We start from the raw sequence: 19529 nt of genomic DNA on the forward strand, positions 1-19529 counted from the left end.
TATCATTAAAATAGCTTACACTTAGCCACAGACACTCTAGTTTAAAAAAAATAGTTCAGAACACAAAAATACCAACACCTCCCAGTGACACCAAAAACAATAACAGGGAATCAAGGCATCTGAGTTTCAGATCTTTCTTCTTTCTAAATAGCACTGCTGTTTCATTAAAAGCAACAGTCCAATTAAAGATACTATCTACTGTCATTGCTCTGCTGGAGATAAGTAGTAAAATCCTTCAAAAAAAAAAAAAAAAAAAAGTTCTTTCACTTCATGCCCACAGAGCTACGTATTGTTAATCATGCTATTAGAAAAACACAGCAGTCTTAAGAAGGTGAGAAATACTGGCAGCAGTGGACCAACTGCTTAAGAATTTACTTAAAAGCTAAACTACAATCCCATTTTAAGACAGTATCGCTAGTTCTGTGCTCAAAATCTGTACATGTGACTTTAAATTCTTGAAGTGTAGGAAGACTTCCAGTATTTTATTTAAAAATATATATAAATAAACTAAGGAAAATATTGATCATTTCTGTGCAACATTAACTACAAGGTTTACTTCATTAATAAGCAATTTTCCCCTTCTCTATATTTAGAACTATTTTCCTAATTATTTTTGGTAGCTATGTTTGGCTGGTTTTATTTACAAGAAAGCTGGGGGTAAGGAGAATAGCTCATCACCAAATTCACACAAATATCAAGCTTCAATCCAAACCAGTACATCTTCAATTGATAACCATACCTGAAAATCCCCAGAGAAGCTGTTGGGCTAGAACATAATCAAATCCATTTAGAAAACATCTAGTCAATTACACATTAACACACCAAATATAGAACAGCTTTTAGCTACAAAATTATAGTACATATTTTTGGAGAGAAAAAAATAAGATATGGTTCTCTTTGTGCAAAACAATTTAAAAAAAAAAAAAAAAAAGTTTATCCCATCTTCTCAAAGAAATTATATAAGGAAGTTTCCATTTCTACACTGATATCAAGAATATCTCCAATATAATTTCTACAATTATAGAAGTAAGATCCTTGTCAATAATTCAAAATCTGTCAAAAAATCTAACAAATTTATAATGTACATATTTATGGTACTGAAGATATGGAGGTATAATTTACAACTATGCAAAATCTGAGAATGAAGAATAGGAGGTGGAAAGTAGAGAAAAGTAAGCCACGTAAAAACTTGCACAGGGTCATCTGAATGTCCCTAGGAATTTCTAAAAGATTTGGAAGAACTATTCTTGTCGTATTTATTACAAAAATATGTTCTTCTAATGAATGAGAGGCACACCACCAACCAAGAATAAGTACCTAGAATAATGGAGTTCAAAGAAATGGACAAAAGAAGAGAGCAGGAAGTTAGACCTCAAATGTGACCAAAACTTCTTCTAGGAACTAGAAGGACTGGATAGAATTTGTTGCAACTCAGATACCAGCATGCTCTCCTACAACAACAAATAGACATCACTCATCACATAATATGCCCCCCATAAGGCTTTGACAATTCTGTTTTTTAGAAAATATTTTTTTTTTAACAATAGTTTCAGACTTGCTGTCATTCATATCCAATGAAAGTCCCAGCACCGATTTCATATCTTCTATACAATTTGTATGTACACTGTTTATTCTGTGAAATAAGTCACTCCAATTGTCAGTCTTTTCATAGATGCTTAGCCATAACTTCAATAATGCATCTTATTTGCCTTAGAATTATCTTATTCTTCTATTAGTTTTGATAATCAAGTGATAAACAACCCATGGAGAAAGCAGCAGGTTTCCAAGTTAATAGGAAGAATAATAAACAGAAGACATAAAAGGATTGTAGGGAAAAAAGGTCAGAATATGGACTGAAGAAATGGAGACTGCCACTGAAGACATCGATAAAGGGTATCAAAGAAAGAAAATCAATACAATGATTTCTAGTATTCTATTTCTGTTTTTAATGTTTTCAGTCTAAAAAATAATTCTGATAAATAGAACAATTTAAAAAGACAAACATGGATGTTTTTCTTAAAGGCACATTTTCTAGAGATTGAAGAGTAAAATAGTTCACTGTATACGCACTACTTAAAAATAAGTTAAAGTGTGACTTGTTTGGAGAAAAAAAAAAGTTTTGGAGACGGACTTCAAATTTACCCATCAAATGCATAGTGAAATGCAAAGACAGAAAGGTAAATTAAACTAATGCTGACTTGAAAAGAAGCAAAAAAAAAATGTAATAGTGAAGGAAGTTAAACATTGAAGCATCATATCTACAAATGCAGCAAGCTTTGTAGCAAACTATTTGGATCATGATTAGAAGTATTTCAGTAGGTCTGCTTTGAAACAACAAAAAGCTATGAATTAAGACTCAGGTAACACTTGACAAAATTAATATGGTCTTCATACATGTATACTCCAGGCCAGATGATTCGGTTTCATCTATTGTTTTTTTAAATGCATTTTTAAAATGCGTTAGTGTGCGCTTGCAATTGTGAGCTACAAGATGATCCACAATATAAAAAGTATGACATAGCTATTGCATATGAAAATACTATAAATGTAAAATAGAACTCAGACCTTCTTACAAAGAGGAATACTAGTTGCACAAAATTTACACTAAGACATGTCCTGCTATCATTTTATTGTAAGTTTTCATCCTTTAGCTTTTGCCTTTTTATTCGCTTAGAATTTTCATTTATGCCATTTACAACTCCATCTGTGGTATCTTATTTTTTTGAAATGACCAACTTACTTAGGCAAGCTCAGTTTCATAGAAGACAGTGCTTTTAACTTGGATTTAGAATTAGTCTGTTTAACTATTAGCAATCTGTTTCACTTTATGAGAATACCAAAGACATTACCTCTGCTTTTGGCAGCTTCTTTCAAAGCAGCTAGAACCTCAGGCTTCAGGTCATCAGAAAGCAACCTTCCTTCAAGGCCAGGAAAGAGTGATCTAACATACCATATAAAAACAAAAACACATTAGCAAAGCATCTAATTCATGTATGTTCCTACACAGAAGAGTTGCATGCAAAGCAGTCACTTCCATATGTGGAATTGGGCTTTAAGTGGGTGTTTTCTTATTTATAAGAAATTCATGAACTTAGAAAAAGAGAGTAATAAGAAAATAAATTTTCCAACTACTCATCTTTTCAAAGCGGGTATAAGAGTTTTCTCTTGATAGAAAAACTAGTATTAGAAAAGTATTTTCATCTATTTGTATTCTAACAAAAAAAAAATAATACTATATATTATGTCTCAAAAATTATCTGAAATAATGATAAAAAAAATACAACATTTAATTCCAGGACTTCACACATATCTGTATGTTCAGACACTGGTCTGTGTGCAGACACCATTTTAAACTATTGTAACCAAGCATCACTTACCTTGTAATTTCTTCACTTTCCCTTATATTGGTACTTAAAATTAAACAAATAGTTTAAGGGCCCTGCTCCTTCCAATTCTGAAGTCACCAATAACTAACCATTTACTTTTGACAACAGATATCTCAATTATACAAATAACAAGACTTTATGTTGAATAAGTCTTACTTTCAAATGCACATGTTAACAAAAAGAAATTGCCTGTTTACACATATTAACAGATTGCTTTTTGTTAACACAAGCCAACTTGTGTTACAAAGTTCACAAAGTTTGCCCAGAGAGGCTGTGGGGATCTCCAAAAGCCTCCTGGACGTGGTCCTGGGCAGCCTGCTCTGGGTGTCCCTGCTTGGGCAGGGGTGGCACCAGGGGCCTCCAGGGGCCCCTTCTGAACTCAGCCCTCCTGTGAGTCTGTGAAATTTGTAAAGAGCTTACTTCAGCTTTTTAAGTAGGCTCCAAATTTGAATCTGCAAAGAGCCAAACAATTCAACTGAAGGTGTTTTAAAATATCTTATGTAATTTATCATATTTATAGCATTAGAATTGGAAATATTTACTGTACTCAAGAACAGAGTCAAAGCATTACTATTTGCATTATCATAGCTAGCAAGATGATATATGCATACTATGTGCTTTTGTATCAGCTTTATAAGACTAACCAATTAAGTCCACTAACAACAAAAACATGAACTGAATGAGATACAGCGGTATCAACTTCCCAGAAAGTGACTTAGTCTTATGATTAGTCTGAAGCAAGGCCATAAAGAAAATCTGTTAGTCTCATCATGGGTATGTATGTTCTCTATTGGTGTAATGGCTTGAATTTTGAAAGAGGAAAAGAAAATAGTGAAAGAATATCAAAAGATAAATGATCTCAAAAAGATGCTAAGCACTTAGGGTTTTTTTTTTTTTGTTTTTTAAAGAATACACTAGAATCACAGATTCTTCGATCTGTGTCAGTGCCCTGATGAATGACCTGAATTGTCTAGATCAATAAATATATCTAAAAGATAGCAGTTTTAGAATACAGAAAAAGAACAGCAGCGGGTTTGAAAAAAAGGCAAACTCTTCTCAAGCAACAAAGTAAAACCAGCTACCTGTCTGAAAGTGTTTTTCTTCAATATGTGTTGTCTATATGTAACACTTAAACCATGACTTAGAGCAGTACCTTTATATGGAGTACCTTTTGCCTTAATACCTACATGGGCACACCCCAACTCTAATCTACATTCCTTAAAGGCCAGTAAAAGTAGCAAAACACATGCCAGATGTCACACCTCTAATGCAGAGGATCTGAAAATCATTGAAACTGAGGGAAAGGAGGAGGCAGCAATTGTACACACATATTGGTAACTTCTTAAGGAGGAACAGATAAAAGTTTCTGGTTTTTGTTTTAAAAAGCACAAAGCCATCTCAAACTTTATGAAAGCCTTTTAACTTTAACTGATTTAATGTACTTCCTAGTATGCATGTGCCTAAACTCCTCCTGTTTCTAATCATTTATGATTCTAAGAAAGCTAATTTGACTAATTCTAAACTAATTCTAAGAAAGCTAATCTGAGGCATTCCCCTAAAGCCTAGATTACATGATTCTTTAGAAAATTATAATAACAGGTAGCAGTCAAAATTTTCAAATGAGACCTATGTATATAAACATCTACACTTATATAGAGAACTGAGTTCTGTTTATGCAATATTTCAGTACATCATAGGCTGCTGCATATCATCTTGTTGCTGGTAAGCATACCTGGGAAAATCTTCTGAGGTTATGTAAACGACATCCTGTTCTGACACAGATGAGGAAAAAGGAATAAAATTTCCATTCTGCAGTGGCAAAAGCTCCAGTCCAATCAGTTCACTGTAGACTCCATCAGAAAGCACAAATTCTAAGAGGTGAAGCTTTTCTTCAGCAGGTCCACTGTGTCCAGATTTCCTTAGCACTTGCCGTACAACAGCAGGAGTCACTTTTTTCACAGCTTTAACAGAAGAAGTAGTAAGATGCACGGCACTAGCAATATTTGCTGGCACCTTGGCAATCTGCTTCCCTGAATCCTGGAGGTAGTTGAGAACAGACTGTGTGTACTCCAAACTCTCATCCATTTCAGAAAAGTGCACCTGTTCCACCTTTATCCACTGATTACTCACTGAGTAAATAACTGTATGCTGGAGCAGCTCTTTAAAGAGAGGTATTACAATTGGTTTCCAGGGCACCCTGATTTTGTTCTCATCAGGCCATAAACTATAAATTCTTTCAGCTGACAGTGGAAAATCTGAATTCTTCTCAGTCTCCATGCGTTTGATAGCTTCCAGAATAAGAGTGGCATAGGCCTTTGGCACTATGTTCACCACAAGAACATCATTCCACAAAGCTGCTGGATCTCTCCACTGATCCAGCTCTCGCCATTTGATACTCCTTCTATTGTCTGTGAGACCAAAGAAACCACTAACATGAACTGGGAGACCAGTTTTGCTTTCCTCACCTGGAGGCAAAGGCAGAAAACAAAATGCTCTTCCTGAAAAGTCTGCCACAGCTCCATTTTCCTCCTCTTTATTTGATAAAGACATGGCTATTCCGATAGTAGGAACAAATTTCAAGTCATCAGCTAAACAATCCAGTTCCGTACACATTCCTCGACCACCTACACAATTACATACTAACCAAGACGTTTTCTGTGCGTCCTTAACACTCTCATCTTCCAGCACTATATTTACATGGTATGTCACACATGTGATGCTATTGCTTGGAACTCCCTTACAGTACTGATTTATTGCAGTTCCTAAGATTTTGATAGAGTTGGGTCTTTCATGTTTCAAGGCTTTGTTCTCACTAGCAGTTACTCTGAAAATCAGCTTCTCTGTTCCATCAGCATCTCTAACATGCAATGAAACATCCTGAACACTCTTTAAGAAGAGCAACACTGTGTCAGCATCTGCTCTGAAGGATTCAAACAACTCCAAAACCTTCTGCTTGTCATAAACATTGCTGCTCAGCTGAGAAGGCTGCAGACGAAGTGGGAAGCGAAAAAATGTACCAGGAAAGTTTCCATTCTTAAATGTTTCCTTAGTGCTGCCAAATACACCAATGAATGGCGCAAACTGGTCTGTAAGTTCATTGATTTCCTTGCTATCTTCTTTTAGGTTCCAACACTGGCCTGATTCATGTGGTCCAAAGAGAGTTTGATGGGGATCCAGCATTCCAATTTGTTCCCCACTGAAAATACTAGGGAGATCTGCATAAATAAAAACCAACAAATATTAACAACCCTAAAAGAACAGATTTTCAAATACAGTCTTATAGGAAGATTTTATTAAGGGCAAGAAAAACAAATGTTCTAAAACTGCAATGAACCTAGTAGAATTCTGATAACATATACTTCAGTACTTATTGACAGGAAGAAACAAGCACATCCCCTATTCTGCAATTAAATTGAAGGCTGGCACATTTGAAAGCATAAATTCCCCAAACTGTCAAACACCACTGAATGCATTAAGCTTTTATTTTACTTAGTAGAGCATGAATATTGTGAGAAAACATCCTATGCCTTACAAACTCCCTTCACAGGAAGTCGCAAGTTAAAAATGTTATTTCAGCAAATTTTACTTCTTATCCTGTACTACTGTAACTGCTATGAAGGATCTAGGCACTATTTACACTTTTTTTTTTTTTTTTTTTTTTTTTTTTTGCTATACATTAACAAAACATTTCACTGGAAAAATATGTTTCCAGACTTAATATTCCTGGTTAGTAAAACAGTTTTTTCTTGTGAGGGTTTTGGGTGGCTTTGTTTTTTTGGGAGGAGAAATCTATTTCCAGTGTAAATGTGCATATATCCTTTTTAGCATGGAATAAACATCACTGCTTATTATACAAAGAACCTGCATGAAAGTTTAGGTCTAGTCCAATTTAGACACTTCTACTTGTTTATACACCCTATATTACAGGCCTCTATAATGTGAACTGCAGCACATAACTGACAGAACAATGCAGGGAAATGTTCATTTGAATATAAGTGACTAAGTACATAATAATGTTATTAGAAGAAGTAAATCTCCCCCAAACGTTCAAATTAGAAGGATATCTTGTAGGGTTTTAGAAAGCTATGAATGCTCCATAGGGAAACCTAGCTAGGGATCTAACTTAAAATATACTACAGAGACAATGTTACGTGCTTGGTAAATATCTAAAATAATCAAATAATTTAAAACAAATACTTTTAAAATGAAGATATCTACTGAGAATACCTGTTATATGATAAACCGAATTAAAGCCAATTCCAAATCTTCCAACTTTTAAGGGATCATCTTTCTTTCTGCTTCTTGCTATCTCCTGTATACCATGCCAGTCCTCAGGGGTGAAAACTGCATCATTGTATGCATAAAATGCTGGCCCTAAAATAAATAGGCAAGCATTGAAAAGATAACAGAAGAAAATTATTTACTGTTGAAATCTTCTAGAGAATGAATTGACAAAACTGAGAAAGCATTTCTTTAAAGTACGCATGTGCAAAGAGTTACCTCTGTGTATGGTACTTGAGAGATACATATTCTAATGTGGTATCTATTTTTGGTGTCCACATAAGAGAATGATTCTGAAAGACTGAACATAAAGTAGAAGCAAATAACAGATCTTCTGAAAGAAATGTCCAATGGTGAAAGGCTTAAACTCATTCTGTTCAGTATATCGGAAAGATGTTCAAAATATGTACTAATCACAGTAATACCTGCACTGGAGGGAAATATGTAGCAAGATATAATAAGTGTCTAGAAAGTTAGACATTTAAAAGCATAAATTCCATAAATTCATAAATTATAATAAGTAATAAATGTCTAGAAAATTAGACAGACCAATTCAAATTAGAAGACATAATGAGATTAACAACTGGTAAAAGCCGGAAACAAGCAGTGGATCATCCATCACTGAAATCTTCAAATCACAGCTGAATGCCTTGTGGGATAATTATGCAAACTAATTTGTTTGATAAGCACATAACTGGCCTCTTTCACACCAAGACATTTTAGACTTTAAAAACCTTACAGTTAAAAGAAACTACATTTGCAGTAGACGGGCAGAAACTACACATGCAGAAGACACCATTTTTAGGTACCATCTTTACATTAACGATTGGAGATAGTACTGAAATGATGTAGTTAACATGTAAAAGTCCAAAAATGACTGTCAAATACTTTTGTTCATCTTAGGTCTTGCTTACTAAATCTTGTTTACTGGCTCTACAAGAAAGTCCTGTCTTGTATTTTGGAATATCAGGGAATTAAATCCAAAGATAGACATGTCTCCCTGGAAGAAGTTACTTAGAATAAAGAAGAACATGAAGACTTTCTCAAACAAAATTAATTGGAAGCATTCAGAAAGCTGCTACTGACAGCATGCAAAAAGACAGTAAGGCCTTCAAGATGAAAAATTGGCTTTGGAAAAGAATTATCAACATTAGAACATAGACAAAATATCCACCTAGCAAGGTGGAAGTGGTAATGCAGTCATCTCTATACGGTCAACTTCACAAAAGAAAAAGAGAACCACAGAACCACATCCAAATTGAAAAATAATGTCCAAAATAATTAATTAATAAGTATATTTACCCTGATATTGTGCCATGTCCTTTGACCACAGAGTTTCTGTTCCATACTGAGTTTCATCATATAAAAACCTAACCTCTGTGGCACCAGCATCTTCTGCATTCTGTATCAATTCCTGACAGCAAAAAATAAAACATTAGTATTCAATGCAGTAATGATATACATATTGTAGCCATGGCTTTCCAACTTAAGCAGTAGAAAATATAAAGTAATTGTCTCAAGTTTAATTGTTGTCATACCTTTCAACTTAGTCTTTTATCTAGCTTACCTGAATGAAAACAGACATAAAAGGAACATACTATAAACGCAAATACTGCAAACACAATTTGAATTTGGAGCTGAAATATCATACACAAGCAGTATTTATAAAGTTTAGAAATCAGGGCCCCAGAGATACACATGCACACACAAATGTACACCTGTATGAGGGGGAGGGGTGGTAATTTGGCATAAAGGGGTACCTCAGCTGAATTGAAAAGCTATGTAGGTACAACACATCAAATCCAGTGTATTCATACAACATCAATTTAATTCAGTCATGCATAAAAATAAAAGACTTGCTAGCAAGATAAATCTTTACATTGGATCCTAATATACCATTGACAGCAAAAGATGTTTGCTGTTATCTAATGTATAGTTTTAAAACTATAAGTCCTCAATTTTTCACTTTATGACAATATATTTAATCTGTAAGGTACATCTCACAAGCAACCAAGATAAATTATTTATATTGGCAAGACTATATTATTCTGAAGCAAGATGAGATAGCAATAAAAATAACCAGCTTAGCATCAATAATTATATATATATTTTTTAACAGTATCTGTATTTACTGAATTTTTAAAAAAATGATTCTAAAAGAATTGCCACAATTATGCAAGAAGATACAGAAAGATAACCAAAGTTTCTAGAAAAATTAAATAGCTATGGAAACCACAATGTAGTCAGAGACTTGCATTCATTTGTGTCACATCAAGGATCTGCTACATTTAATTTTAAAAGCAATGTACTTGAAGAATATTAACAATGAAATCAAATTAACAGACCAGCAAAAATCCTATTAACTGTAAATTGTAAAGTGTGGAAAGATGTGGAAAGAATTTATAATTTTATATCTACCTCTCTGACTACTAAGCACATTATCTTAGTTCTTCACGTTGGAATGAAAATCTAGGCTTTAGTTGTTAAGTATGAACCCTTCGTGACTCAAATGCACCTCATAAATTCAACTAATCCTGTGGAATGCATAGTGAAAATATAGCACCTCTCCCTCAAAAAATACAATTCTCAGAAAATATCCAGGATGCAATCTGCCAAAACAATTGATGAACTTATGCATAAAAAAAAAAAAAAAAAAAAAAAAACCTTCTAGTTCCATGGTTGCAAAGCAAACCTTCCAACAGCTGGGACTTTCATCTTGCTTCACAATTTTTACTTGTCTGTTTTATATGTACCGACAAATATATACCTGCCTATATATACAAAGTGCACTTAATCTAACAATGAAATGTTGTGATACTGTTATAGTTCATTGAGAAAAATACATTTAGCTACCAAGAAATTCCATGGCGAAATCTTATATTAAAGCCTCAGGCTTATCCCAGTCTTATACTAAGATGAGCCCCCCTGAAATTGTATATACTATAAATGTGGGTTTGTCATGATTTACAACAGAAATGTACAATAAAGCAGCTACCAAAATACACATTTTAGATAGCTCACTCACATATAATGACATCAAAGACTTCATGATACAGATTAACATCTGCATCTTAATCTCTATTTTCTAATTAAATTACAATGGCAACTACAGCAAACAAGATCAGAGATGTTAAACAAAACACAGCTCACTTTGCTTTGTACACAGAAATAGAAATATTTATCTACTGCTCTGGAATGAATATCTGATAAAGTATGATTTCCATACTTCAAATCTTCCAGCAAGATCTGCTGGAAAGCGTTAAACTAATGGTAGGATGTCATGCACATTAAATGTCTGCTAAAAATACCATCTTTTATATACCTTAAGAATCTGTCCTCCTTCTGGGTATCTTCTTAAAATATCCTTAAGAAAATCAACAAGTGGCGGAGTTGTTTGTCCAAAGCGACCTAGAAACAGAAACAAAAAAAAAATCTGTGTTTTATTCTACGATGCGCTGAATATCAGATTTTTAAAAAATACTTATCAGGCAATTACTTGAGTTAATTTTGAAAAAATATCCTAAGACCTGATACTATAAAATCTTGGATTTACAAAATGAACTGCAAGAATATCATATTATAAATCCTTTTCTTCAAAATAAAGTAGCGGTCCTGATGTTAATGTCAGCACGCTGTTTCATATCTGGGTGAAACAAAGGTTTTAGATCAGTTATACTCCAATTCCAACTACTACTGTTTAAATATAGTAAAGAGTAGTACTCCTTTCGTAGTTAAGTAGCAGGATGGTGTTCTATGGCATCAGTGTCTCTAACTTCTTTACAGCCAGTGATGATCCCTAGTGACATCTATTCACCCTCACAGTACACTTTGGCTCTAGCGTACGCTTCTTGTTCTGGTATATTGTGGTGCTAGCATGGGTGTTACCTGTGCTTTCTGAGAGAAAGAATCTATCACAGAATGAAAGGATCAAAAGTCTTCAATTCCACCTCCAGCCTGGGACTGAAGAGTAGTTCCCTAAATTGAAACCTCTAAAACACACACTTCAAATAGTAGATGTATTTCCCTCAAGAAAGTCAGGCTCTACTGATGTCATCACCTATTACTTCCCTTCAAAGTTACTAATACAACAATTATTTCTGTCTCCCTTTGGCCTATATATGTTTATCAAATATACAGATGCAAACAAGTATATATTACATATATTATAGAAAAAAATAAGACAAAAAAAGAAAAAGACCACAGTCTTCAGCAATGTGGAAGAAGCAAGAGATAGAAGATCTATTTGCTTAGAAAATGTCAAGTGTTTGCCAGGAAAAAGTCACATCCAACATCTTGTCTTAGGAAACTTTCATCACTCTATATTTGAGTTTAGCTAATAAATCAGTGAAAACAAATAAGAAGTTGCAACATGCAGTTGAAAATGTGGGAATTATTTTATAACTTTTTTTTTTTTTTTTTTTTTTTAACTGTATGAAGAAGTACATGAATGTCAACTTGTAATATGCAGACCTCCAAAACAAACTGACCTAATCAATACAAGAAAAGTTTGTGTCTCTTAATAGAAATTCTCTAAGATCAGGAAACTTATCTTCTTTAGGTCTAACTTGGGTGGAGGGGAGGAAGTATTAACACTATATTGACACTATGGGCACAACAAAAACACATGAGTAACTTCAAATGATAGCACTGAAGATGAACATTATTCTAACTTTTAACATCTAAAATTCTGGTCTACAAACAACAGAAAAAATTCTGAGATCCTGATCTACTCAAAAAATCTTGAGATTCTGATTTACTGCATGATATCAAGTGCTGAACTGATTCTTCTTGAGTATCAGAGCAGATCATATTGGTTCCAGAAATATGAAGAAGGAACATTTTCCACCAGTACAGTCAAGCATAGGAGCCCAAAGAGTCCATGCACCTCCATCCTTGAAGGCTTTCTAAACTCTTCAAGATCAAGCCATGAAAAACCTGGCCTGACCTCAAAGCTGACTGTGCTTTGAGCAGAAAGTTAAAGTAGAGACCCCCCAGTATCCCTTCCAAAATGAAATATTCTGTGAACATATAGAATTATTATATATTACTTGACACACACTAGCAATGACTGAACACAGATGTGACTTAAGTGAACTTCAGAGTGCTTCAGCAACCAGCATGCCTGGCCCTACTGACCATGCCCTTGTTGAAGTTATAAATTCAGCGCCTTCCTTGATTCACCTGCTGTTAGAAAAAAAATAAAAAATAAATAAATCTCTGAAACAAGGCTCCACTATGCACATAAAAGGCTTGAATTAAAACCTTCAGATCTTTTAGACTGATTTACATCAGAGTTGTGGGCCAGAAAACAAGTGCTGTATCTAAACATGGAATCCTTAGAGAGGTATCTCTATGAAAATCTCATGGCCAAAAAACAACAGTTCCCAGGCACAAAAAACAACAGCTTTTTCTTTCCCATGAAGGATTTCATACGGCTGCTTACTCTACATTCTTCATGTACTTGCATGACAAAAAATAAACAGAGGAAAAAGAGGAAAAAACTGTAAATAAAGAGTATACCACAGTCTACAGATACCAAAATAACTATCAGAGCAGTCAGGGATAAGAGAAAGAAAAAAATATTTCATGCCATAGAACCATGGGGTCCATTTTCATAGGAGTTTTCTAACCATTTCAGGTTCTAGAGAAAGAAAACATGAACTTCTAGCTAATAACACAAACACCTTGCTTTCCTCTATGACTAGAGATCCATCAGCCAGTAAACTCATGGCTTACATAGGCTGAGAAATGCAGCTTTTTTGTAATAACAAATAAAATACCTGCATGACAATAAAGGCTTCCTTCTTCACCTTACCATTACATTAGCATTTATTTCATTCCCTTATAATAAAGTTACTGTTAAAAGAATATTAACACTTACAACCAAGTAACAGAAGCTTTTTTTACTGACAGTACAATTGTCTATATAATAGTTACTGAAAAAATATCTTCTCAGTGGCTACCTTGTCCACATGTATTCAGCTTATTTTATGTGAAACAAGGCAGCTATTAACTTTGTTGCAAGATGAGTTTTTATCAGTTCCAAAGCACAGCAACCTTATAACTTCTATGTATCAAATTACAAATAAAAATTGAAACACCAAAGCACTGTTTTTCCTGGAAAAGAATGAAAAGAATAAAATGAAGGAATACCTGCAACATGGTAGCAAAATAATTGCTTCCTATGTGAGGTCAAAAAACAATTTCTGTTAACTCCAGATTGTGTCAGAAAATGTTTTGACCTTTCAGTTCATAAACACGGACAACTATTTTTCATACCTCCTCCTTTCAAGCCTTCTGACTGAAGCTGCAGAAAAACTTGATTTTGAGACTTTTGAAGATCCGCAATCTTAATGCCATCAGACAACTGAAATAAAAAGACAAGTTTTGGTCAAAACATTCCACAGTGTAAGTAATTTACTGCAGTTTTATTCCATAAATATTTATACCATGAAGCCTAGTTTTAGCTAAAAGTATACAAACACTCTGCAACATCCAGTATTCAGTTCAAACTGCACTTTAAGTCCTTCCAGACTAGGATGGCCTCCTTTGCCAAATGGTCTACATAATACTCACATGGTGCATCAGTCTGACAGTAACAGGACCAACAAATGGCTGCAAACAAATCAGGTGGAAAAATGCCTGTAGAAGCATGCTAAGAGCAAACCACAGCCTCGTATTTTTACACTTGAAAAGTTCCATGTCCTGGGAACTTCTGAAAGCATGCAACTGTAACAGTTATTTTTCTAAGGTACAAACCCATAAAGAAAATAAACACACTAGAAATGTGCTCTATGTACTCCAAAAAGTACATATAAGTATACAATTGTAAAGTAGTTTCAAACTAAGCAGTATCAGCTAAGAGCAGCTAATAAGACAAAAAGTGTAGAGACAAAAGTATGTCATAGAAAGACCCCTGAAAAACTTGACAGCCTCATCTCCCTATTACCTCCACATGCAAGCCTATGGTCTCACTGGGACCACAGAGAAATAAGGGAAAAACTAAGCAACAGATTCCTTAACAGCCATTGGGAAAACTATTTAGTGATCATAACAAGTCATGGTTTTGTTACAATGTCGGTTTATTATGTGTGTCCCAATCATGTATCATGCAATGCACAAATATAACGAGCGTAGAATTAGAAGTTGCATTGTGCTAATTTGAAGCCTAAGCAATTCAAATTAGTCTCAGTTTACAGTAAGCTACTTGAAAATTTTATTATGAGAAATCATCATATTAGTCTCTGTGTATAGTAGTTTAGATGTACTTTCCAATGGGTAAAAACAAATCACTAGTTGATGCTTACACAGACATGCTTAAAACCAAACTACATTTAATAAGCAAAAGACAGTCCCAGCCCACAATGTACAATTATATTTTTTTAAACATTAATAAGAAACAGATGTTTCTTTTCATTTACATCAGTTTTAAGTAGTACTTACAAGAACAGTACACTTATTGTAAGTTCCTAGATAAACGTTGTACTTGAGCTGACTGTGTCTCAAGATGTAAAATAACTTAAAGTGGGTACACCTCCCACTCAGAATTCACTAAAATTAAAAAGAACCCACAAATGCTGGGAGTTTTATACATTAAGTATAAAAGGGGTAGAATAACCAAATTTTCTCAGGTAGGCTTTTTGTACCCAAAACACCATCAGAAACTGGAGAATTAACAGATTCATATTAATAGCTTAACACTGTAAGGAGCTATGAGAAGCAGAGATACAGGATTTCACTCAACAGCTGGTAATTGTAGGTAACAGCTGTAATGGAAAAAAGATTTAGCAATAAAATAAAGAATAAAATAAGAGTTCAAAAGTTCAGGAAGGATTTTCAAGATGACTGCAGCACAGAATGAACGTCCCTACACATCTTTGAGGTTAATATTTAAAGCTATATGTCTCAGAATAGCTGTTACAGTCTGCTCCTTGCCAAAACATAGATTTCTGTGCCAGACAGCGTGCTACTCACAGCTTGGCTTCCAGATGAATTTTAGAGAGAGATACATAGATCTCCTTCCTCCCAAAACAGGAAGGCCTGAAGAGAACAGAATCAAGGGCACAAAAAAGGGCAGAATATAAAAGATGCACTAGATGGGTTTCAAACCTGAGTGCTCCGGAAACTCCCTTCCTGAAGCGTGTGGAGCAGCACAACCAGAAACACCCGCTTTTTGGTGCTTTTGGAAACCCCCAGCCTCCTCTCCCCTTCCTGCCCACCTCCAGGACCCTGCTCCCACCACAGCCCCGCGCAGGGCTGCCCTCAGGCTGATGCTCTCAGCAGGATAAGGGCGTTCATCCCTTCCCTCCTCCCCTGGGATTTCAGCTGACAGCTTCTGCAGTGCCCAGGGGACCCGACCAGAGGCAGGGAGCAGCAGCAGCAGCTTCCCCCCTACTTTCCCCGTGCTTCTCTCACCTCTCTGCCGCGGTGCCACAGGCGCTGCCGGGCGGCGGGGAAGCCGGCCTCCGCGTCGATCCGCGCCTTCACGTCCCCCACGGTGGCAGACGGTGGCAGCTCAAACGTCCTGCAGCCCAGGCAGCCATGGAGGACGGTGACCCGGGACAGCCTGCGGCGACACGAGAGACACCGGCTGAGAAGAGCCGCCCGCAGCCCGCCTTCCCTCCCTCCAAGCCTCCCTCACGGAGGCCGCCGGAGGCTCCGCGGCGCTCCCCGCCGGGCTGAGGGGAAGGAGCCGCCGAGGGGAGCGGCTGGGGCAGCGCCTCACGCCCGCTGCCCCCCGTGCCCCGTCCCGATGCCACTCACATGCCCGCCTCGGCGCACAAAGGGCTGGTGGAGCCGCCACAGCCACCGCTGCCCCTCACGGGGAAGGGGTGGGATCGAGAGCGGGGGGGGCTCGCCCTCAGCTCTGCGTCGCGGGGGAAGAGGAAGGAGGAGGAGGAGGAGGAAGGGGGGAGCCGGCGGAGAAGCCGCCCTAAAAGCAGCCGTGGCTGCGGGGGGAGGTGGCCTTACTAGCGGTAGTAAGGGCCCGGCCCTTAGTAGGGTGCCCCGGGGACGGGGGGAGGATCCCCGTGGGGATAAGGCTCCTCTGTGACTGGTTTTGGGGGCTTGTCGGCTTGCGTGAGGCAGCTCTTAGTGGGAGAGCGTGGCATGAGGTCCCCAAATCCGTGAGTAACACTTGGGTCCAGAAGCACGGCCACACGCAGCTCCCTCCTTCATTCAGCAGGGAAAAAGCGCTGATGGGGCAGGACCGAGGCTGTGGCACCTACTGCCTTCAGTGCTGCCTGATCTGTGCACTGCAAACACGACTTTGCCACCTAGGGAGTTCTCTCAGTAACAGCTCAACACCCTGAGGAGAGCAGGGGCTGTGCTTTGTCCCTCCACTACTGCCATCCTTAAGTAGCTGTATCTCCCACCCCTCCTTTTCCTCATCATATCTCATGTAATGCCCAGCATTCAGGCACCACAACGCAGAGCACACAACATCAGTGCTAATAAACCTCATATTTCTGAAGTATACAGAGCACAGAAAGAAATGTCATTTTTCTGCTTTTCTGTCAGGCTTGGCCATGAATACTGACTGGTGTTGATCTTCCACCTTATCTCATAGGGTGGAAGATCAACATATCTCATATTATATATCTCATATATATATCTCATCTTTTAATTCCCCATGCTGCTTAAGACTCGTGGAAAGTATTCCTGACAATAGGCAGGAACAAATCCAGTCTCTCAAGACACAGCCAGAGGCAAAGGATGCACTGGTTGTGTTGTAACTTTTCACTGTACAGCAGCTCAGTGATTACTAATATGCTAGCAGGAAAAAGAAATTTCTCCAAAATTGGGAGATGGATGTTGATGTGTGGAGAAAGCAAACTAATGACCATTAATATGGAAACTGCTGAAGCACTCAATGAATTACTCTTCAAAGGCAAAGCCTGTTTCCAATCTCTGACACATTTTGATAAAAGTGAGGAGCAGCCAAGGATGAAAACTAAATAGCAATTAGGTACCACAGTTAGGAAGTTCTGTCTATTCAGGCCCATAAACCCAGATAGGATTCACCAGAGTGTTCAAAATGCAGACCAACATGACAGCAAGGCCACCTCAGAAATCAGCTGTCTGTGAAAAACACATTGATGATAAGAGCTTTATGGATGGGGAAAAAAAGAAAATAAAAAGGCTCATCTTTATGAAAGACTAAAAGGAGGCTGAAAGGAATCAAAGGCCAGTAAATTTCACCTCAGTCCCAAGAGATATCGTGAAGAACATCCACTTGGAATTCACTTCCAAATATTTGAAGGACAAAAAGGTAATCATGAAAAGTAAACACTAATTAATAAGGATCTAATGAACTTCTAATTGCCCTATATGATGAGATGACTGAGTAGGTAGATGAAATACAAGTAGTGGATGAAATATACCTTGATATTAGTATGACCTTTGACACAGTTGCCTATAGCATATATATATGGAAGCTGAGGAAGTATGTGCTGGAAATGAGATGGGTTAAAATTTTATTGGATCACTGAGATTAAGAATTTATAGTAAGTAATTCAACACTGAGATAGCAAGCAAAGTACTGTAGGCAATCGCGTTGCGTAGGCCTGATATTGTTCAGCAATGACCTAGATGATGACAATGATGGCACTAAGCAAATTTGCAGAAAGCACTTATGAGGGAGTGTTTCAGAGCCTGATAAGATCACCCGTATGGTGGACCAAGGGAAACCAGCTGATGTGATTTTTTTGGACTTCAGCAAGGCTTTTGACACGGTTTCCCATAGGATCCTACTGGACAAAATGTCCACCATATAGCTAAATAAAAACATTATACGATGGGTGAGCAATTGGCTAACGGGCAGGGCCCAAAGGGTTATGGTAAATGGGGCTGTGTCAGGCTGGCGGGCGGTCACCAGTGGGGTCCCTCAAGGCTCCATTTTAGGGCCGGTACTTTTCAATATTTTTATAAACGATCTGGATGTAGGAATAGAAGGTATTTTGAGCAAGTTTGCTGATGACACCAAACTTGGAGGAGTTGTGGACTCAAATGAGGGCGTAAAGGCCTTACAGAGGGATTTGGACAGGTTGGAGAGCTGGGCGATCACCAACCGCATGAAGTTCAATAAGAGCAAGTGCCGGGTCCTGCACCTGGGACGGGGAAACCCTGGCTGCACATACAGACTGGGCAATGAGACGCTGGAGAGCAGCCTAGAAGAGAGGGATCTGGGGGTCGTGGTAGACAGCAAGTTGAATATGAGCCAGCAGTGTGCCCTGGCAGCCAGGAGGGCCAACCGTGTCCTGGGGTGCATCAAGCACGGCATCGCTAGTAGGTCAAGGGAGGTGATTGTCCCGCTCTACTCTGCGCTGGTGCGGCCTCACCTCGAGTACTGTGTGCAGTTCTGGGCACCACAGTATAAAAAGGACATGAAACTGTTGGAAAGTGTCCAGAGGAGGGCTACGAAGATGGTGAAAGGCCTGGAGGGGAAGACGTATGAAGAACAGCTGAGGTCACTGGGCCTGTTCAGCCTGGAGAAGAGGAGGCTGAGGGGAGACCTCATCACAGTCTACAACTTCCTCGTAAGGGGGTGTCGAGAGGCAGGAGACCTTTTCTCCATTAACACCAGTGACAGGACCCGCGGGAACGGGGTTAAGCTGAGGCAGGGGAAATTTAGGCTGGACATCAGGAGGGGGTTCTTCACAGAGAGGGTGGTTACACACTGGAACAGGCTCCCCAGGGAAGTGGTCACTGCACCGAGCCTGTCTGAATTTAAGAAGAGATTGGACTGTGCACTTAGTCACATGGTCTGAACTTTTGGGTAGACCTGTGCGGTGTCAAGAGTTGGACTTGATGATCCTTAAGGGTCCCTTCCAACTCAGGATATTCTATGATTCTATGATTTTT

The 19529-nt window shown here is 37.7% G+C and overlaps 1 protein-coding gene across 1 annotated transcript in view; it reads right to left on the reverse strand.

Moving 5' to 3' along the window:
• SACS (sacsin molecular chaperone) overlaps positions 1–16478 on the reverse strand; it is a gene marked incomplete at its 3' end in the record, with an annotated part of 28596 nt that extends 12118 nt beyond the window's left edge. The window contains exons 1-8 of the mRNA XM_084282571.1: positions 16431–16478; positions 16083–16233; positions 13947–14034; positions 10990–11075; positions 8970–9081; positions 7614–7760; positions 5119–6601; positions 2850–2941 (exon numbers count right to left, since the gene is read on the reverse strand). Coding sequence (XP_084138697.1) covers positions 2850–2941; positions 5119–6601; positions 7614–7760; positions 8970–9081; positions 10990–11075; positions 13947–14034; positions 16083–16233; positions 16431–16432 — 2161 coding nt within the window. The 5' untranslated portion in view covers positions 16433–16478. The remainder of the gene's footprint in view (positions 1–2849; positions 2942–5118; positions 6602–7613; positions 7761–8969; positions 9082–10989; positions 11076–13946; positions 14035–16082; positions 16234–16430) is intronic.
• Positions 16479–19529: the final 3051 nt, after the last annotated feature.

Source organism: Netta rufina, assembly GCF_964035555.1.
Source record: "Netta rufina genome assembly, chromosome: 1".
NCBI classification, from domain to species: domain Eukaryota; kingdom Metazoa; phylum Chordata; class Aves; order Anseriformes; family Anatidae; genus Netta; species Netta rufina.